This window comes from Arachis stenosperma, chromosome 3, assembly GCF_014773155.1.
Source record: "Arachis stenosperma cultivar V10309 chromosome 3, arast.V10309.gnm1.PFL2, whole genome shotgun sequence".
NCBI lineage: Eukaryota > Viridiplantae > Streptophyta > Magnoliopsida > Fabales > Fabaceae > Arachis > Arachis stenosperma.
The window spans coordinates 101,612,838-101,634,762 of NC_080379.1; the positions used below are offsets into that span (position 1 = coordinate 101,612,838).

General features: G+C 41.6%; 2 protein-coding genes across 2 annotated transcripts; one reads left to right on the plus strand and one right to left on the minus strand.

Annotated features, from left to right (window-relative positions):
- The first annotated feature begins 9,620 nt into the window (after nucleotides 1-9,620).
- LOC130967533 (1,4-dihydroxy-2-naphthoyl-CoA thioesterase 1-like) lies at nucleotides 9,621-11,398 on the plus strand. The gene is made up of 3 exons (XM_057892430.1): nucleotides 9,621-9,992; nucleotides 10,112-10,303; nucleotides 11,064-11,398. Exons 1-3 carry the CDS (start codon nucleotides 9,843-9,845, stop codon nucleotides 11,214-11,216), a joined length of 495 nt encoding a protein of 164 aa, XP_057748413.1. The 5' UTR covers nucleotides 9,621-9,842; the 3' UTR covers nucleotides 11,217-11,398.
- Nucleotides 11,399-11,446: 48 nt separating this feature from the next.
- On the minus strand, nucleotides 11,447-14,226 carry LOC130966488 (uncharacterized). Its single transcript, XM_057891299.1, has 5 exons — nucleotides 14,182-14,226; nucleotides 13,078-13,288; nucleotides 12,931-12,974; nucleotides 12,671-12,804; nucleotides 11,447-11,728 (listed from the first exon to the last, which is right to left on the minus strand). The coding sequence occupies exons 1-5, from the start codon at nucleotides 14,224-14,226 to the stop codon at nucleotides 11,644-11,646; spliced, it is 519 nt and encodes a 172-aa protein (XP_057747282.1). The 3' UTR covers nucleotides 11,447-11,643.
- Between the last annotated feature and the right edge of the window lie 7,699 nt (nucleotides 14,227-21,925).

Consider the following 21,925-nt stretch of genomic DNA (forward strand, 5'->3'; position numbering starts at 1 on the left):
TTATACGCTTTTTGGCATTGTTTTTAGGTAGTTTTTAGTAAGTTCAAGCTACTTTTAGGGATGTTTTCATTAGTTTTTATGTTAAATTCATATTTCTGGACTTTACTATGAGTTTGTGTATTTTTCTGTGATTTCAGGTAATTTCTGGCTGAAATTGAGGGACTTGAGCAAAACTCTGAAAAAGGCTGACAAAAGGACTGCTGATGCTGTTGGAATCTGACCTCCCTGCACACGAAATGGATTTTCTGGAGCTACAGAACTCCAAATGGCGCGCTCTCAATGGCGTTGGAAAGTAGACATCCAGAGCTTTCCAGAAATATATAATAGTCCATACTTTATCCGGAAATTGACGACGTAACTTGGCGTTAAACGCCAAGTACATGCTGCTGTCTGGAGTTAAACGCCAGAAAAACGTCATGATCTGGAGTTGAACGCCCAAAACACGTTATAACTTGGAGTTCAACTCCAAGAAAAGCCTCAGCTCGTGGATAGATCAAGCTCAGCCCAAGCATACACCAAGTGGGCCCCGGAAGTGGATTTATGCATCAATTACTTACTCATGTAAACCCTAGTAGCTAGTCTAGTATATATAGGACATTTAACTAATGTATTAGACATCTTTTTGATCACTTTAGATCTAAAGACATCTTGGGACGATTAGTTCTCAGATCATGGGGGCTGGCCATTCGGCCATTTCTGAACCTTTCACTTATGTATTTTCAACGGTGGAGTTTCTGCACACCATAGATTAAGGGTGTGGAGCTCTGCTGTACCTCAAGTTTCAATACAATTACTATTACTTTCTATTCAATTCTCTTTTGTTCTTATTCCAAGATATACGTTATACTTAACTTTGATGAATGTGATGATCCGTGACACTCATCATCATTCTCACCTATGAACGCGCGTGATTGACAACCACTTCCGTTCTACTTTAGGCCGGGCGCATATCTCTTAGATTCCCCAACAGAATCTTCGTGGTATAAGCTAGATAGATGGCGGCATTCATGAGGATCCGGAAAGTCTAAACCTTGTCTATGGTATTCCGAGTAGGATTCTGGGATTGAATGACTGTGACGAGCTTCAAACTCCTGAAGGCTGGGCGTGATGACAAACGCAAAAGAATCAAGGGATTCTATTCCAACCTGATTGAGAACCGACAGATGATTAGCCGTGCTGTGACAGAGCATAGGAATGTTTTCACTGAGAGGATGGGATGTAGCCATTGACAACGGTGATGCCCTACATACAGCTTGCCATGAAAAGGAGTAAGAAGGATTGAAGGAAGAGTGAGTAGTGAAGTAGAGTTTCAAGAGGAACACAGCATCTCCATACACCTATCTGAAATTCCCACTATTGATTTACATAAGTATTTCTATCCCTTTTTATTTTATTTATCTTTATTTATCCAATCTAATCACATTTGACTTTATGAGTCCACTTAACTGAGATTTACAAGATGACCATAGCTTGCTTCATACCAACAATCTCTGTGGGATCGACCCATACTTACGTAAGGTATTACTTGGATGACCCAGTACACTTGCTGGTTAAGTTGAACGAAGTTGTGAACCATGGTATTGGCATCATGTTTTTGGCGCCATTACCAGGGAATGAAAAGCAATGAATTTTGCAAAATGGAATAACACATGAATAACAATTTCGTCCACCAGCCACCTATGCTTTTTCCATCCCTATGTGCAATACAATAACATGCATGCGCTCACACCATTTAGTTTCACAGTAAAATAAGGAGCTAGTCCACTACAAGAAAATCAGTCTTTTTCCACACTTTTAAAACGTGTCGAAAAGCATAAAAAAGCATAATGATAGCTTTTCACCATACTTTTTGAACTATCAGCATGCTTTTAAAAGGATCATATTTGCAAGCATGCTAATTGTTCTATCGCCAAACTTTTGTCAATCTATTGGCACACTATTTTTCTCCACGCTTTTATCTGTTGCGATGCTTAAAAGGGTGGCTATATGTATAATCCTATAGCCACGCTTTTAAAACATGTCCATTGGGTTGGTTTTGGCTACGCTTTGAAAGCGTGACAATAGGAATATGGCTACGCTTTTGAAGCATGCTGATAGGGAAAGATGGCTATGCTTAATAAGCGTGGCAGATGAACAGAAAGATATTGCTATATTTAACCAACCGTACCCAGATTTTGTAATAGGCTAATTGGATCGATTAATGAAAAATTTATTAAAAAAAGAGGAAGAATAAGCCGATAATACAATTCTGCTTTGCCGTCATAGACAGAAGATCATAAAAGTAATAAAAAACATCTGTTGGGGAAAATTGGAGAACAATGAAATAAGTATTAATCAATTTCCATTGAAGAATATTCCAAGAGGCCAACACAAAAAGATTTTGCAGTGTAACTTCAAAGGCATTTGAACAATATTAACATCTAAATGATGAAATCCCAAGTAAAGTGCATCCAAAAATTTACAACACTACACTAGAAACAATTAAGCTCTTGTACGTAGCAACCAATAGACTTTACTCCTCATCAGACAACTCCTCGTCTTAACCAGCCATAGCTTCTTCCTTATCAAAGTTTTCAACAACCCCCTTTTCATGCTCTCCTTCTCCTTCTCCCTCTTTTCTTTCTGCTTTAGTGGCATTATAACTTTCCATAGCCTTTTCATATTCTGCTTTAAACTCAGCAACTTTATCGGAATAAGGTTTCTTCTCCTGAGCCATTGATGCATATTGCATCATGTGCTGTTTTGGTTGTTTATTTCATACAAAAAGTCACTAAGCATTGCTTAATTTTGAAGTATTTTGTGTTTTACTTGAAGATTACTTTGATTGCCTTGAATATGTGAATTCTTATAGAAATTATGAAAAAAAGAAAATACAAAGGCATCAATAGAGAATTAATTAGTCAATACTTCTAGAGCAATAATTTAGAAGATCAAGAAGGAGAATTGTTAAGCACTGGTTTAAAGACAAACAAATAAGTTGGTGCAGGTTTTGAAGGCTTTGTTTTAAGAATTAGAAGTGGAGCCTTCAACACCTAATTCATGGTGCCTTTAACACCACCTTTTGGCTTTCATTTTGGTGCCTCAAAGGAGCCTCTAACGCCTCTTTGTGACAAGCCAAAGGGAAGTTCAAGATGAAATTGCAACCTGACCTCTTCATACTCCAACAAGAATAACTTGAGCTAAAAAGCTCCAAATGAGGTGCTTCTAGTGTCATTGAAAAGTAGACTTCCAGAGCTTTCCAACCATATATAACACTTCATAACGGACACTGGATCTGAGGGTGCAATTCACCCCAAAACACACAAGTTGAGCATAGCACCAGCGTATCACACGCCAAGATGACCTCTTCATCTTCAAAGGAGCATAACCTGAGCTACAGAGACTCAAATGGCACGCTTTTAGTGACTTTGGAAAGTAAACATCCAGAGTGTTTTAACGATATATAATAGTCTATGGTGGAGATTCATTTAGATAACAAACAATGAGCATCTTTCAGCTCAGAAAACTCACTGCGAGGCAGCAACATCCCTCACGTGACAAACGCCTAAAACCATGCATCCATGCATGCAGGGACATGCACGAAGGCGTGGCAACTGACGAATGGATTTTTGACGGTTTAGAATTTCACAAATAAAATCTCGTTGTAAAGTATAGTTTCTAAACCAAACAATAATCCTTTCATACAAAAAGTTGTTTGTCACTAGTACAAACCTCTAAAATTTATAAACCGAAGTATTCAAACCTCGGGTCGTTCTCCCTAGGAATTACAATAAAGTGTCTTGTTATTGGTTTCGAGTTATTTTGGGGTTTTGATATGAAGCATGAAAAGTAAATGGCAAGAAAGTAAACTAAGGCCTAAAAAGGTCTTGGCAAGGGTTGGTAGTCAAGGATCTATATCCTAATCACTAACCACAATATGAGAATTGGCAAGGATTAATCCCATTAAATCATCCTCTAACTAGTAGTAAAGGAAAGTCAAATGAGCTATATCAATCCTAGTCCATAAGTCCTAACTCTCCACCAATTCAATTAGTGAGAACTAGAGTCAATGGCTCTCAATCATCAATCACTTGGACATTAGTAACTCAAGAGTTCCTAAGTTACCTTTCCAAGCCAAGAGTATAAAATTCTACTCTAAAATCCAACCAAGCATTTCATCAAACACTTGGAAGGCATAAAGGAAAAGTATAGTAAATTGACAACAAGAATTAATTCTAACAACAATCAAATGTAAAGAATTAACAACAACAAATAAAGGAAGAAAGATCTACATGAATTACCTCTTATTGAATTGAAAGAGAAAGGAAGGAACAAAAGTAGATCTACAACAAAACATAAGAACAACATAAAGGAAATTGCAACAAAAGAATGGAAGAGAGATGAATGTAGCAACAAAGAATTGAGAGATAGAAGTAGAAGAAAGCAAAGATTAAAACCTAGATCTAAGAACTAATCCTAATCCTAATCCTAATTCTAGAGAGAAGTGAGAGCTTCTCTCTCTAGAAACTAACTCTAACTACTAAACTAAACTAATGGTAACTAACATGTAAATTATGAAAGGTATGTTGATTCCCCTTCAATCCTTGGCTTAAATAGCATCAGAAATAAGTTGGATTGGGCCCACAAGGCTTCTAAAATCGCTGGCCACATGTTGCTTTAAGTGAACTAGGTGGCAACAACGGCGCGTGCGCGTACTTTGCGCGTGCGCGCCACCATACGTATAGCAACTATGGCAAATCTTATATCGTTTCGAAGCCCCGGATGTTAGCTTTCTAACCCAACTAGAACCGCATCATTTGGACCTCTGTAGCTCAAGTTATGGTTGTTTAAGTGCGAAGAGGTCGGCTTGACAGCTTTCCGGTTCTTTCATTTCTTCATGAATTCTCCAACTTTTCATGCTTCTTTCTTCATTCCCTTGATCCAATCTTTGCCTTCTAAATCTGAAATCACTTAGCAAACATATCAAGGCATCTAATGGAATCAAGGAGAATTAAATTTATCTATTTTAAGTCCTAAAAAGCATGTTTTCACTCTTAAGCACAATTAAAGGAGAATATACAAAACCATGCTATTTCATTGAATAAATGTGGGTAAAAGGTGATAAAATCCCCTAGATTCAATACAAGATAAACCGTCAAATTGGGGTTTGTCAGCAACTCCCAAGGACGTCCCTCATGTCCCTCACTTCAGCCAAGATGCCAGTTCAACTTTATTCCACTCCATGTCACCTCCAAATTTCCTCCAAGCTTCCTCCAATCTTTAAGCAAGCTCCAAGGCCGCATTTGTTTACACAGACAAGACACTGAGACAGTGACACAAAGATACAAAATTGTGTTTGACAGAGGGGACATAGATAGAGACAATGTGTCTAGAGACACTAAATTAGTGTATTTTGTGTCCATCTTGACAGGAATGACACGAAGACACTAACAAGGGACACAACTTATTTTTTATTTTTTCTTCCATTATTCTTGTTAATTTTTTATAATTATATTTTTATCTCAAATTTTTTGAATAAAAAAAATGAGAATAAATCGGATTTTCATAATATATTCTAGTTTATCACCAAACTGAATATAAGAATACAAAATTTTGTGTCTTTGTCCTTTATGTCTTATTCTCAGTGTCTTGTCCTATCCTGTTTTCAGAAATAAACGCATATCCAAAGAGACAGTTTGGGAATCCAACTGAGGCTGGGACTAAGGCGTTGACGGGGAAGCACCACCACCTTCGCTCTCGACGTCCTTGGTCATAGCGGCCTTCAGCCTCGTGAGGGTGATCAAACCGCCGGCCATTTGGACTGTAAAAAGGAGAAGAAAATAAACATCAAGTTTTGAACCCCAAAAACAAAAATAAAATGGAACTAAAAAATGAGGACAATAATGAACACACCAATATAAGTCCGGGACACCACCGAATCACCCATAACATATCGGGGATTCAAGGGTCGATCTCTGAAAACCCACCACAAAATGCCACCAATATTTTTGTTCTCGGGGACACACCCTCATAGGTGATCCGCATCAAGTATGACGCACTGGCACCGAAATTCCAATATGTGGCAAAACGGTGCTCCCCCTCGAAGGTCAGCTAGAATGGGTGATGTCCTCAAGCAGATCGGACCTTGAAGTATTCTTCCTTAAAACCGTGAAAGGAATCTTCAAATAACATAGCGAACCATACCTAAAAATTAAAGGGAGCACCACCATCAGCCCACTCCTCAGAATGAGAACACCATACAAATTCTATAGTAACGTACCTAAAAGCACCTAAAAAGCAGGGGCACACTCCCCCATTCCTTTACCATTACCACAATCATAAGAAGCTATATTAAAATAGTGGCACTCCCCCCCCCCCCCTCTTCGTTTTCCTACTACCCCTATTCAGAAAGCAAAAAGCATAATATAAAAAGAAGTAAAACATTACAGAAGAGCACCAACCTAATTTTTTTGAAAAAAATGAACGAAAAGGAGGCAAGGAACGGAATGCAGCACTAGCGCATCCATTAGAGTACCAACAGACGCAACCAAAAGCAACTCCAGAGAGGGAATATGGCAAACTCTCAAGCAAGGAAAATGGAAGAAGAAAAGGTAGTTACAGGTAAGGAAAAATACAAAAGAAAAGAGAAATGAGCGGTTGCAGCAAAGAGGCAAGAAGAAATAGAAAGCCAAAAAACCCCAAATGTCTTAGAAATAAATTGAATGAAGAATGAGAAAAGAAAGAGAACTTAAAAATTTTCCTCACATTAAACGTCATTATGGTGCCTGAGGAATCGCAAATGACAGAAACCCTCTTCAGAAAAAGCAACAAACAAGTGATGGGACAGCCAAATACTTCACGAACTCCCGACCCTGACAAGAAGGCCAATCCTAGCACTCTACCCTCCTTGCCAGCCTCAGCGGCTACACGGCAAAACAAACTCTTCTAGCAATGAGGACGAGCAAAGAACATTTCCTCGCTCCGGGGGCAACTATTCCGGACCTGATCTCCGAGTCCCCCATAAGAGAAGTCACAACCTGGTTGCCCGGGCTTGAGCCTCCCTCACGGTCCAAACCAGTCTGGTAACCCCAAAACCCCTAACCAACATTCAAATCAAATACTTCTCTTATCTAGCCAATAAGATAAGATAATATAACAACCTCAAACTATATAGGGGGAGCTAAAGGCTCCTTCAAGTACGTCATACATTTCTAATCTTCACCTATAACACGTAGATCCATTCTGACTTCGGCATCAGTGTGTTTTTGTAGGTACCACCCCCCGTCGCTCCAAGAAGATCTGATCCCGTCATTACCCAAGACTGGCAAGTCTCCGATCTATCTCTCAACCCGTACTAACGACATCTTGTACAAAATCCAATTTTCCAACCTCTACAAATTGAAGAAAGTCAATTAAGTTTAATTAACTCTAATCCACAAGTCCTAACAACTTACTAATTAAATTAGTAAAATATTAGCATTAATGAAAATAAGATTAATCAACATCTCTAAATTATTAATCAACTTAGATATTAATGACTCAAGCTTTTAACCCAAGTCAAGAATGTAAAATTTGCTCTCTAAAATTCAAGGTTCTAAAACTCTAAGAAAGAAAGAGAGAGAGAGAGAGAGAGAGAGAGAGAGAGAGTGCGTGCGTGCATGCGTTCGTGCGTGTGTGTGTGATCTATCCTCCCCACTCCAACGTCATCTTAGCTTCTAAATACCATTAGATATAGCTGATGGGGACCTTTAGAGAGCCCAAAACGTGGATTCACATGTGTCATTAATCAAGGGACGTGGATTGATCTCGCGCATGCGAGCTTTTCCTTCAGGCGAGAAAATGTCGTTTGTGTGAGGATCTCGTTTGAGCGAGAAAATATCGTTTAAGCGAGAAAATGCGAGAATCTCGTTTGAGCGAGAAAATCTTATTAAAGAAAATTTTTAAATAGCTTCTATTCTGAATTTCTTTTTGAATTTGCTTTTTTGCTCCATTCTTTTCGATCTTTTGAGACCATTGATGTACCTTAGCCCTGAAACATTTAAAGAAATTTCATCATGGCATCGAATGACATAAAAAGAGATTAAGAAGTTAATAATTAAGAGCATAGAAAAGTATATTTTTCACACACAACTTCATCGAAAGTAAAATTTAAAAAACTCAATTAATTAAGTAAAAAATGTGTTAATTAGTTGATAAATTCTATACCTTTTAACACAATTTAAAATGTTAAAATAAAGTTAATCAATAATAAAATATATTTTAATATTATTTATATTAATTTTTATTCAACAACAATAATAATAACAATAACAACAACAATAATGAATAATCCTTTTTTCTGTTCATAGAATAGTAGCTTAAATGAAAATGACACTTATTTCTTTATTTTAGGGTGAAATAATAATTAACATTTACTTTACATGACTGAAGGTTAATATTTTTCTTCTATATGTATACATGTGTATTAATGGAAATAGATTAATAGGCATTAATATGCCTTTTAATTCATTCTTTTACTAATTAAATATGAAATTAATTGAAATAATAAATACTTTATTTTCTTAGTAAAAACTTTAAACTCAAGTTGAAAGTAATAAAATATCTTTTTTATTAATAAGAATACTTTTCTTAAGAAAAAGATATTTAGCAAACATTTTCTTAGGATAGATATGATGAAATTTAATTTTTAGTGTGATACGAATATGAGAAATGATATATATATATATATATATATATATATATATATATATATATATATATATATATATATAACTTTAAAGATTTGTTAGACACAACACAATAATACAATATATATTTTATAAAAGAATTTATAAATAAACTATAATAGGCATATTTGATATTTTATTTAATAAAAATTTATTATTTTTAATTATATAAAATATTTTACATAAACTAATAATATATATTATTTTCAAGCATATTTCAATAATATAAACTAGAATAAAGTAAAAAATACTAACTTTTAAGAATAAGTTTAGATTAACTTTTGAAAAAATTATTTTTTTAAAAAAATTTCTTTTAATAGACAAATATTATTTTAAATTAAAAAAAATTCAAATATTAAAAATATCTTTACTTTTGTTTTTTTAAAATAAAGTATTATTAATTTTTAAAAATATAAAAAGTTAAATAATTTATTTTTTTAAATAAAAATACTTAAATGTATTTAAAATTTAATAAATAAATTATTTTTTGCAAAAAAAAAATAAGTCAAAACCAATAATAATTGTGTCTGAAGGTATTTAACTATCCAAAAATTTGTTGATTGCGTCAAAAAGGTCTCAATTATGCGTCTGATCCAAAATTTCCGAGACACACCTATACAAAACTTGTAGTGTCCTTGTTCAATAGTTAATTACGTAATTAGGCATATTAAGAAACGTTACTACCCATAGTTAAGCCGCCGCCGTCCATTTATTTATTTATTTTATTGTTAGTAGTGAGATTCCAACCCATATTTTTTAGGTAAGTATAAAAAGACTATATTATTTAAGTTATAATTAATTAGTCCTCGCTGCTGCCTGCCGCCGTCCATTGCTTTTCTATCTTTGTTTATTATTATTGTTTTCTTTGATGATGGAAATTTTGACCATTTGCGACTCCCAATTTCGCCTTGTACCATTAAGGTAGGAAGTCAATATCGAAATGCTTCCTCACCAACCCAAACTTCCATTCCCATTTAATGGGCCAAAATACCCTTGGAATCAGACCTCACATCCTCAAAGTCCAGTTTTATAACCAAGCATCTCTGGTTGCCTTTTGTGTTCTTACGGAAAAAGAGATAACAATAGAACAGAAAGAAAGAAAGATAATAGCTTTTATTTTTGTCCAGTTATTGTTTCATGGAGGATAAGGCTCCACCATCATCATCATCGGCAAAATCCAAAACTGCAGTTTTGGACGTTCCCCTTCATTTATTTGGGTTTGAATTTGAAGATATAACACCCCAAAGAATTTCCGGTCGTTTCATTGTTACCGAGAAATGCTGCCAGGTCAATAACAATAACCCACCTGCAATTTCTTTCTTCCTTTTTCTTTTTTTTTTCTTTTTTCATTTACGAAGAATAAAATGAATTTAATTTTATGGAATTGAATTTGAATATGAGGCCAGCCATTTAAGGTGCTTCATGGAGGGGTATCAGCATTGATAGCAGAGTCACTCGCAAGCATGGGAGCACACATAGCTTCTGGTTTTCAAAGGGTAGCTGGAATTCAACTTAGCATCAACCATGTCAAACGAGCAGAACTTGGTGAATTGATCCACGCCCAAGCTACCCCTTTGAATCTTGGCAAAACCATTCAGGTGCTTTACCCGTTTCACCTTTTTTCTTCTTTTATGCTGACTCTTCAATCTTCGTGTTATGTTTTATCATGCATGTTTTTGTATTAAATCAAATAATATAACACTGAATAGTCAAAACTCTTCCAAAAAGTACGTCATTGGCTAAATATCATGTAGTACTCATTTAGTTCTGACTTCAGAGGCTTGACTTGATGACAGGGTGTCTGCACTAAAACCTGATCCTTATCCTTCCTTGGTCTTGTGCATTTGTTAGAATAAGTTAAATGAATCTAAATTTTCATGAGATTTCTCTATGCATTAAACATTCAATGGATATTCCGTTTTGACGATGTTTACAAAAATGGGATAACCTATGGATGAATAACGGATACGCCCACCATAATTAGAAAAAAAAAATCAAAGGTGTAGTGGATTAGAATTAAAATTTAAAACAACGATTTTGCTGACTAGTATTATAAGGACACTTGTTAAGAATAAAAAAGTGATAATTTCTTATTGAAAAAAAAAGGAAAAAAATTAATCTTCCAATGTAATATATGTATAGAGGTTTTCTTAGCCTATAAAATCATCCTTTCGTTTTCTTAACAAATATTTCTAAGGAACAGCTTAGCCAAACTCTTAAAACAATGAAATTGCTTTATCTTATTAAGTCACCAAAATAAGACGACTATGATCATTTTATATAAAATGTTATTGATCTCTTTTATAATTGTGGGTTAATCAGAAAAGCATTCCATAACACAGTTTTCCTCTGTAGCAGGTATGGGATGTGAGAATGTGGAAAATTGATCCGTCAAATTCAAGAAACAAAGCTTTGGTATCATCTTCTAGAGTAACTCTACTGTGCAACATGCCAGTACCAGAAAATGCAAAAGATGCTGCAAAAATGCTAAAGAAGCATGCAAAACTGTAAATATTCTTTTCCAATATAGTCAACTGATACATGTTCTGCCTCAATGAAATTACATATTACAATAAACCTAAGATTCAAATTTATTTACCGATCGAGATTCCATAGCTTCAAAAATGAACAGAGTCATCACAATATTCACATTTTGTAACCTATATTGAAGTATAGAATATCTGTTCTAGAAATGGATTGATATTCAGGGTCAACACTCAACATAGAGACTAGGGCCCTGATTGAGCAATTTTTCTTACTATTTTGCAATGGCAGCTTTAAATTTGAAAGCACTAGATGTTCGTTTTTCAACAGATAGCTTGTGATTTCAATAGAATCCAAGACAATGAAAAGATCATACACCAACTCAATGACTCCTATTCAACCAAGCTTAATCCCAGAAACAACATCCTTATGCACGTCCACGATATTGCTGGTGTTATGATGCTGGGTTCTTAAGATAGGATCTCGAACTGGTACTGCTTTCTTCCTTCCTTCCTATGCGAACTCCAGAAATTATATGCCTAAGAAATGAATGGCATAACATCATCAGAGACATACTGACTTGACGGGCTATAATTGGCAACCATAGAGAAAAAGAACATGAAAGGAAGGATAGTGGGCAGGTTGTCATTTTTCTATAGTTAGGGGATGGGTTGTCTAAAATGAAAAAAGTCAGGGGCCAAAAGGGGATGGGTTGATTGGTCAACTCATCATTGACTAAGTCAGATTTCTATTAATCAAAATAATAATGTGAAATGATATATCATCCTGAAAATACTCCTATATACCTAAACACTAAAAATAGTGAAAAAGTAGAAACTTTTGATGTCTTAAAATATCAAAAAAGCAATCAATTATTCCCTCATTTAATAGTTCAGAGGAAGTTTAGGATGATCTATTTGGAGGGTAAATCATTTCTCATTATTAATAGTTTGGTCATGAATTTTAAACAAGATACACTAGAGCAGTAGAGCTTATTTACACAACCACATTATTAATGTAAATTATATTAACTTAAAAGTTCAACTCAGCTTATATGTATAAAGAAACATTCATTCAAGTAATGCATAATCACAGCCAAGGCAGTAATTACTTGTCTACATCAGGGCTACACTAACAGTTGTAAAACGAAAGTTTGCTCGGGATTAACAGGAGTCACATTTCCGAGAACAAATTGCTCGTGCAATTTCAGGGAGCAAAATGTACATTCCCTTTGTATAATACTACCAAACATTCGTTAAAGTAATGCATATAGTTACATGGAACACAATACGTTCCGGTGTGGGGACGGGTACGCAGTCCGCAATACACCATATGTGAAATACTTTACGTGGAAAATATACATATCACCGTCCGGTGTGCAGATGATTTGATATGCAGTACACTACCTAATTGTTGAATTCATGTAACTATGGTAATGCATGATAATAGCATTTTGAATTTAGCATGTTTTCCAATATTACCTTAAATTACCAAGCTTTTGGGTCAAATCATTCAGCTCCATGCTAGAAAGTTTGAGAGAAGATAGAGTCCCAGGCACCTCTTCTGAAACAATCTTAGACAATCTATTCACTGAAGCTCCCAATCTTCGAAATGCCTATTGCAAAACATTAAAGTGAATCATAATCAACTCTTACAACATAAGCTATTCAAGTCAAATATCAGTATATCACTGACATTCACTGCAAACAGAGATTAAAAGGAAATAAGAATTCCTAACTACAATTGGGGTTTGAATGGAAACCAAAAACACCGAGACGAATGCACCAAAGCCTACAAAAACCATAAAATCAGGGTTTAGTTAACTTGATTTTGTGAAAATTGAAAAACTTTGAACTTTAAAGTTGCTGAACAAAACGGTTAGTGATTTACATTAGCATGGTGAACACGAACAAGTTTAAAATAATCCCCAATTCAAGCGTGGGCCGAAACCATTGCTTTGTCGCCGCCGCAACTGGCGGAGCAGCCGCGATGGGACAATTCGTATGCGGCGGCGAATCGGATGTCTGCTGTTTTGGAATTAACGGCAGCAGAAATACTTCGGTGGTGGCCGCTGGTGGTCTCCGGCAGATACGGGATCCCTGTTACCCGTCCCAGTGACGGGACGGAGACGGGAATATGTTATGTGGGCAGGGGGCGGGGGCATGTCCCCGCCGCATGAGATTCCGTTGCCATCCCTAAGGAATGGACTATGCTTGCATTGAAGTTGCAAATTGTGGATGAAATTTTTTTTGGTCTCTTTTATTAAAACTTTGTTATTATAACTCAGATAAATAATAAGATAATTAGAGTTTCATGACTAAATTGGATACAAATACAATCCTTGTTATATCAACTAGCTATTATAGCGTCCAACGTGATAAAAAGGGTGTCATCTCAGCATTCCATTTGTCTAATTATCACCAAAAAGAATTGAGGGACCATATTAATGCCAAAACTTAAATCTGAAAAATCAGTATAAGTAATCGCGTGAATCTAAGAAACCAAAATGGAGATTTAGTTTATTAATTGTGGATGAGATTAATCAATACACAATGAGTTTGAACACCGGTGAAGCCCAAACTTATTACAGCTCTGAAAAAGATGCCCAATATAACCTGACCCATAAAAAAACAATGCCCAATAAAAACGAACAATGATATTTTGGCATCCGTACACACTCGACTTTTTAAACACCATCAAATGCTCAGATGTTCCAAACCATGAATTAACACTTGAGGTAGGAATGTCTATTATGTTACTAAAGAACATTGATCACTGAATAGGACTATGTAATGGGACACTTTTGGTTATCATAAAGTCTGAAAAACACGTAATAGAACCTAAAGAGTATGACAGAGAAAAATTCTGGACAGAAAATATTTATTCTGTTACGGCCCGGCCCAAAGTCAGCACGGGTCGACCCGACCCAAGCAATACCCGACCCAGACACGCGCCCTCCAACCGACCCGGACACGCGTCCTGTACGGCTCACACACGGCTGCAGGACAACGTCCTTGGGGATATGGGCCTGTCCCATGAGGGGCCCACTACTGACATCTATATAAGGGGAAGATTGGCTCTTCCCACGAGGTACGTCACATCCTTTCACCCTATCACTCTGCCCGCCTGCACATTGCTGACTTGAGCGTCGGAGTGTCTTTGCAGGTGGCACCCCCCCTCATCATCTCTCCACGACCAGTGCTCGGATACTCGACAACCCGCAAGCAGTGCGACCCAAGTTAAGGCGCCCTCACCCCTACATCTGTCCACCCGACCTGTTTGGAACCCGACCACCGAACATTGGCGCCGTCTGTGGGGACCGTCTAAATGGAAGTCGTACTGGGTCCCGGCGACCACGCTCGAGCAGCCGGAGCGGAGGGGGCAGCCTCCGTCGCCTCGCAAGGGGGGCGACGGAGGTCTCCCCATCGGCACACGAGGACACGACCATTCGGAGGAACGGGCGGCGATAGCGCCATAATAATGCAAGAGCTACGCCACAGAGTTCAGAACCTAGAACGGCAGCTTGCCGACCGGGAGCAGGGGGGACGGTCTACCGACCCGAGCTACACCCCGTCTCCCGGGAGCGAGGAGGAAGACTCTCACCGAAGCCGCCCGCGGACGGAAGCGGAGAGCTCGCGGGAGGAGTCACCCGTGAGGAGGAGACGAAATGACACGATCATCTACTCCCGCGGTAGACCGACCCATCGAGCGACAAGAGGTCGCGAAGACGGAAGAACGCGACAACCTGTCATAATGGGCGTCACCCCGTTCCACCGATCTATCCTCGAGGTCCGGCTGCCGAAACACTTCGACAAGCCAACGGACATGAGGTACGACGGAACTCAAGATCCTCTAGAACACCTCACGGCCTTTGAGGCCAGGATGAATCTAGAAGGAGTAGGAGACGAAGTAAGGTGCCGCGCCTTCCCGGTAACCCTAGCAGGACCAGCGATCAGATGGTTTAACGGCCTCCCTCAAGGTTCCATCTACAACTTCTCGGACATCAGCCGTGCATTCCTGGCCCAATTTACAACGCGAATAGCAAAGGCCAAGCATCCTATCAACCTTCTAGGGGTAACCCAGAGACAAGGAGAGCCGACCAGGAGATACCTAGATCGGTTCAACGATGAATGCTTGGAAATCGACGGCTTAACCGACTCGGTGGCCAGTCTCTGCCTGACAAACGGCCTCCTCAACGAGAACTTCCGAAAACACCTCACCACGAAGCCGGTTTGGACAATGCACGAAATCCAGACGGTGGCCAAGGAGTACATAAACGACGAGGAAGTCAGCCGAGTCGTGGCTGCCAATAAGCGGCAGTCCGGTAACGGCCAGGCTCGACAGTCCGGTGGCGACGGTGAGAGAGCAAGAGAAAAGGCCAGGGAGGAGGCATCGAACAAAGCACCTAGGTCGTTCCCTCGAGTCGGAAAATTTACTAACTACACTCCACTCACCCTCCCCATCGTGGAAGTTTATCAACAAATAGCTGAGAAAGGAATTCTTCCAAAGCCTCGACCACTTAAGGACCGTACGGGAGGGAACAAGAGCCTTTATTGTGATTACCATAAGGGATACGGCCATCAAACACAAGACTGTTTCGACCTGAAGGATGCACTAGAACAGGCGATAAGGGAAGGAAAGCTAGCAGCGTTCTCCCATCTCATCAGGGAGCCGAGAAGGCGTTATCGCGATCAAGACGAAGAAGGCAAGACGCGATCGGCCAAGCGGCGACAGGAACCCGAAGACAGAGACCATGGCCTCACTGTGATAAACGTGGTAACGGCAAAAAACGCTGCACCTAAATCCCGGTCGGCACACAAGAAAGACGCCAAGGTTCTGGCGATCTCATCCCCGCTAGTGCAAAGCTCCAAAAAACCTCCATCCATTTCTTTCGGCCCGGAAGACCAATGGTTCAGCGACGCCCCGGAAAACCCCCCTATGGTCATAACGGCCAGAGTGGGAACCGGCCTCGTCAAACGGATCCTTGTTGACACAGGAGCTGATTCAAACATCATGTTCCGCAACGTGTTCGACGCACTAGGGCTAAAGGATGCCGACCTGACGACTCACCAGCACGGGGTTATCGGGTTAGGCGACCACTTTATCAAACCGGACGGAGTCATTTCCCTACCAATCTCAGTGGGACAGATGCAAGGCCGAAGATCGGCGATGGCCGAGTTCGTAATCCTCCGAGATTCCACAGCCTACAACATCATCTTGGGAAGAAAAACAATCAATGATTTTGAAGCCATAATCAACACCAAGCTGCTAATTATGAAGTTCGTTACCGATGAGGGATCCATAGGGACCATAAGAGGAGACCTCGAGACGGCGGTCGCTTGTGACAACGCCAGCCTTTCCCTTAGAAAAAAGTCCAAGGAAGCATCCGGCGTATTCCTAGCCGACCTTGATGCCAGAGTAGAGGACAAGCCCAGGCCGGAACCAGAAGGGGACCTGGAGAAGTTTGGAATCGGTGACGAAGGAGAAAAGTTCACATTCGTTAACAAGAACCTCCCACATGAGCTGAAGGAGCCTTTGATTGAAATGATAAGGGCCAACAGGGACTTGTTCGCCTGGACACCAGCCGACATGCCGGGCATAGATCCAAAAATCATCTCACACCATCTAGCCGTCAAGCCGGAAGCACGCCCAGTGGCTCAACGAAGGAGAAAGATGTCGGCGGAAAGAGCAGAGGAGGTAGCCAAGCAAACGGCCGGCCTCCTAGAAGCAGGCTTCATACGGGAAGTGGACTACTCGACGTGGCTTTCAAATGTGGTATTGGTGAAAAAACACAATGGCAGGTGGAGAATGTGCGTGGACTACTCTGACCTTAACAAAGCATGCCCCAAAGACTGCTTCCCCCTCCCTAACATAGATGCACTCGTCGACGCCGCGGCGGGATACCGGTATCTGAGTTTCATGGACGCCTACTCCGGTTACAATCAGATACCGATGCACCGTCCAGACGAAGACAAAAAGGCGTTCATAACGCCAGGAGGAACTTTCTGCTATAAGGTAATGCCATTCGGCTTGAAAAATGCGGGGGCGACATATCAAAGGCTGATGAACAGGATATTCCACGACCTCATAGGGAAAACAGTTGAGGTTTACGTGGACGACATCCTGGCAAAAACAACACGACCTGACGACCTCTTGAACGACCTGGCAAGTGTATTTGCGTCCCTTCGTCAGCACGGTATGAGGCTGAACCCACTCAAGTGCGCCTTCGCCATGGAAGCCGGCAAGTTCCTGGGATTTATGATAACTCAAAGAGGGGTAGAAGCTAACCCGGAGAAATGCCAGGCAATACTCCAGATGAAGAGCCCGGGCTGTATCAAGGACGTTCAGAGGTTGGCAGGACGATTGACCTCACTTTCCCGGTTTCTCGGAGCTTCGGCGACGAAGGCCCTGCCATTTTTTAACCTCATGAAGAAAGGGATGGCGTTTGAGTGGACACCCGCATGCGAAGAAGCCTTTCAACACTTCAAGCAAATCCTGGCGGCACCTCCCGTTCTCGGGAAGCCAAGGGACGGGGAACCACTATACCTATACCTCGCTATAACAAGCGAAGCCCTGGCCGCAGTACTGGTACGGGAGGACGGGAAAGCTCAACAGCCAGTCTATTTCGTGAGCAGGGCCCTGCAAGGGGCAGAGTTAAGATATAGCAAGTTGGAAAAGCTAGCCTTAGCACTCCTAACTTCCTCGAGAATGTTAAAACAGTACTTCCAAAGTCACCAAGTTGTCGTCAGAACGGACCAAGGGATCCGACAAGTTCTCCAAAAACCCGACCTGGCGGGAAGAATGATGACTTGGTCCATCGAGCTCTCCCAATATGACATACGGTACGAACCCCGGCAGGCCATCAAGGCGCAGGCCATGGCAGATTTTTTAGTTGAAGTAACAGGAGACCCAGGCGAAGACATGGGTACACGGTGGAAGCTCCATGTGGACGGAGCTTCCAACCAGACCTTTGGGGGTGCCGGGATCATCTTGGAAATTCCGGTTGGGGTTGTATACGAACAGTCGGTTAGGTTTGAGTTTCCCGTCTCGAACAACCAAGCAGAATACGAAGCCCTCATAGGAGGCCTAACCCTAGCGGCAGAGGTCGGCGCAAGAAGGCTGGAAGTATGCAGCGATTCCCAAGTCGTCACTTCCCAAGTAAACGGCAGCTACCAAGCCAAGGACCCCTTGTTACAAAAGTACTTGGAAAAAGTTAAAAGCTTGAGCCAAGAGTTCGAAGAGGTCACGGTCCAGCACGTACCTAGAGAAAGGAACACACGGGCAGACCTTCTATCAAAGTTGGCCAGCACAAAGCCAGGGGAGGGAAACCGGTCTCTCATCCAAGGCATGACGAGAGAACCAGCAATCGCACTACACATGACAACCCTAAGTTCTTCATGGCTAGACCCCATCACCAACTTCCTAGAACACGGCCAAGCCCCTAGTGATGAAAAGGATGCGGCGAAGTTAAGGAGAGAAGCGGCCAAATACGCCGTCATCCATGGACAGCTGTTCAGAAAAGGGCTCAGCCAACCCCTGCTAAAGTGCCTGCACCCCGACCAGACGGACTACGTCCTCAGGGAAGTCCACGAGGGCTGCTGTGGGCATCACATCGGAGGCAAAGCCCTAGCAAGGAAATTAATCCGAGCTGGATACTACTGGCCGTCGATGATGGCAGATTCCAAAGAGTTTGTCAAAAAGTGCGTAAAGTGCCAACAGAACGCCAACTTTGCCAGAGCCCCGGCCTCCGAGTTAAGCTTGCTAACGACCTCCCGGCCATTCGCCCAATGGGGAATCGACCTCTTGGGACCCTTCCCGGTCAGCCCGGGGCAGGTCAAATACCTCATAGTTGCAATTGATTACTACACCAAATGGATAGAGGCCGAGCCACTAGCTAGCATATCTTCGGCCAATTGCAGAAAACTCATGTGGAGGCAGGTGATAACGCGATTTGGAATACCGGAGGTCGTCATCTCCGACAACGGCACGCAATTTACCAACAAGAAGTTCATGGAATTCCTTAACGGCTTGGGCATAAAGCAAAGGTTCTCTTCGGTAGAACACCCTCAGACGAACGGACAAGTGGAGTCCGCCAACAAAGTTATCCTTTCAGGGCTAAAAAAGAGATTGGACAACAAAAAGGGTGCTTGGGCCGACGAGCTAGCATCGGTCCTCTGGTCTTACCGAACAACCGAGCAATCCGCCACCAGGGAAACTCCTTTCCGACTAACGTACGGGGTGGATGCGGTAATACCCGTAGAGATCGGAGAACCGAGCCCACGGTTACTTTTAAAAGGGGTGGAGGAAACCGTAGAAAAAGACCTGATAGACGAAGCCCGAGAGATGGCCCACTTGACAGAAACGGCGCTAAAACAAAGAATGGCTCTACGCTACAACACCAAAGTGCTCAAGAGAGAATTCGAGCCAAACGACCTCGTCCTAAGAAGAAACGATATCGGCCTGCCAACTCCCGGAGAAGGCAAGTTAGCGGCAAACTGGGAAGGCCCCTACAGAGTCAAAAAAGTGACGGGAAAAGGAGCCTTTAAGTTAGAAAGGCTTGATGGCAAGGAAGTCCCGAGGACATGGAACGCGGACAACCTTAGAAGGTTCTACCCCTAAAGGACGAAACTACATGCCGGCTAATCTAGCTAAGTAGTTGATTTGTCATTTGAACTTCATAGTAGCTTTCAAGTCCTTTATGTGGTTACCGAATAAGATATACTTGTACAAATTCTCCACCCTATTTTATTTCCGTTTTTCAGATAAATCATCTCGTCATGACTAACGACGACGCCTAACCCAGGACTGATCACCCCGGGAAATCACCAACTACCGTTGTAACGAACAACTACACTAGAGGCCACGAGCCGCCGACATAAACGACTATAAACCAAAAACGGTTAATAGAAACAATCAGACGAGTAAGAAAACTTTATCGCGACAACACGAGCAAGCGACCAAAAAGTCATTGTTCACGAGCCAAAATAAAAGCGGCTAAGATTAAGTTGTTCATAAGCCAAAACGGCTAAAAAGACTGTTTACAAGCCAAAACAAAACGGCTAAACAAAAAACGATGAAATAAAGAGTTCATTTCTTGGGGACATCGACAACTTGGCCATCCTTAATAATCTTAAAAACACCGATGGCCGACGTGTCGAACTCAGGGGCAACGATTTTAATTTGAGCTTTCAGGGCTTCCTCGGTACCCAAAATCGCACCTTTGCCTTGTTTGACGACGTCTTTGTACTTTGCCTTCCATGTTGCCAGTTCGGCCTCCACGACCTGCCTCTCCTTCTCGACTTCGGCCACGCGTTTCTGCGCCGCGCCGACCTGTTTCTCCAAAGCCATCTCACGCTCGACCAAACGTTCAACCGTCGCGTCAGATTCCTTTTGTTTTGTCTCAGCAATTGTGGCCTTCTGTTCGGCGGCAGCGGCTTTCTGCTCGGCAGCGGTGGCTTTCTTCTCGGCGGCATCTAACTTTTTCGAAGATTGAGTCAATTGCTCCCGAATGGTCTCAACTTCACTTTTTAGCTTGTTATTGGCCTTCCCGGCAGAATCCAACCTCCGACGGAGAGACTCCATACCGGACAGTTCGAACTCGGCCTTCCGAGCTATAACTGCGCCGCGCAGGAGAGTGCGATACATCCACCTCGCCTGCCCGGCAAGAGACGACTCGTGGAAATATTCTTCGGTACCAGGGATCAGCTGGGAATCTATGAAGTGCCCGGCGTCGAAATTCCTCTCCATAACAGTAAGGGCTCCCTCAGGACTAGACGACGCCGTGGAGGCCTTCTTTCTCTTCTTCGGATTGGGAACCTCTTCCACCTCAACATCCGGGTTGGGCTCGGAACCCCCAGTTCCGACCACCTCGTGAGGAGGGGAAACATGGACCGCCTTGCCACCTTCAACCGTGGCGCCCTGAGCCGAGGTCCCGATCTCGTCGGTCGCGGCCCTCTGCTCGGGAACATCCTGGCCCTCCGGAGGAGCATCAGGCCCCTCGGGAGCAGGTTGCTCGTCACCCTCCTCGTCATCACCGCCGGCAAGAAAGGTTTGAAACAAGTCGGCAAGGCCCGTCACCGACGCAGACATATCCACTGCAGGAAAACAAAGAAGGTCGGTTAGTCGTCACACAATATCAATTAAAGGAAAAAAGACAAAGGGCAAAGTAAAAAGCTTCTCACAAATATAATTACGACCGGACTCCCGGTCACCCATGAGGAGATGGGGATTTACTGGGTTCTTCCCAAAAACTGCCATCAACACCTCGGCAATCTGCTTATCCACCTTCGACATACTCCTATAAGCTACCTTAATAAAAGAATTGGACCCTGCCCCGAAACTCCAATAAGTCGGGATGAGCCGTACCCCCTCCAAAGACAACCAAAAGGGATGACGACCTTTGGCAGGGCGGACCTTAAAATATTTGTCCTTAAACCCGTGGTAGGAATCTTCGAACAAACCGAAAATCTTCCGACCCTGGGCAGCTCGGAAGGACATAAACCCCTTTTTGTGCTTCCCCTCCTTGGAAGGGTTTGTGAGGGTGAAGAAGAAGAGGAAGACATCCACGGACACCGGCAGTTCGAGATATTCACAAACCATCTCGAAACAGCGGATCGAGGCCCAACTGTTCGGATGCAACTGCTGACACGGAGATCCGATTTAAAAGCGCCATTTGAAAGGCTGAAAACGGAATACGAACTCCGACTTGAGTGAACATGGCTTTGTAGAACCAAATC

Bases quoted from the DNA above. Each gene is read 5' to 3' on its own strand.
- LOC130967533 (XM_057892430.1), top strand. From the start codon at position 9,843: ATGGAGGATAAGGCTCCACCATCATCATCATCGGCAAAATCCAAAACT. The intron at 9,993-10,111 runs GTCAATAACAAT...ATATGAGGCCAG, and splicing joins TTACCGAGAAATGCTGCCAG to CCATTTAAGGTGCTTCATGG. The intron at 10,304-11,063 runs GTGCTTTACCCG...CCTCTGTAGCAG, and splicing joins ATCTTGGCAAAACCATTCAG to GTATGGGATGTGAGAATGTG.
- LOC130966488 (XM_057891299.1), bottom strand. From the start codon at position 14,226: ATGGGACAGGCCCATATCCCCAAGGACGTTGTCCTGCAGCCGTGT. The intron at 12,975-13,077 runs AAATCACTAACC...TTGTAGGCTTTG, and splicing joins CGTGTTCACCATGCTAATGT to GTGCATTCGTCTCGGTGTTT. The intron at 12,805-12,930 runs GTAGTTAGGAAT...GTTTTGCAATAG, and splicing joins TTTCCATTCAAACCCCAATT to GCATTTCGAAGATTGGGAGC.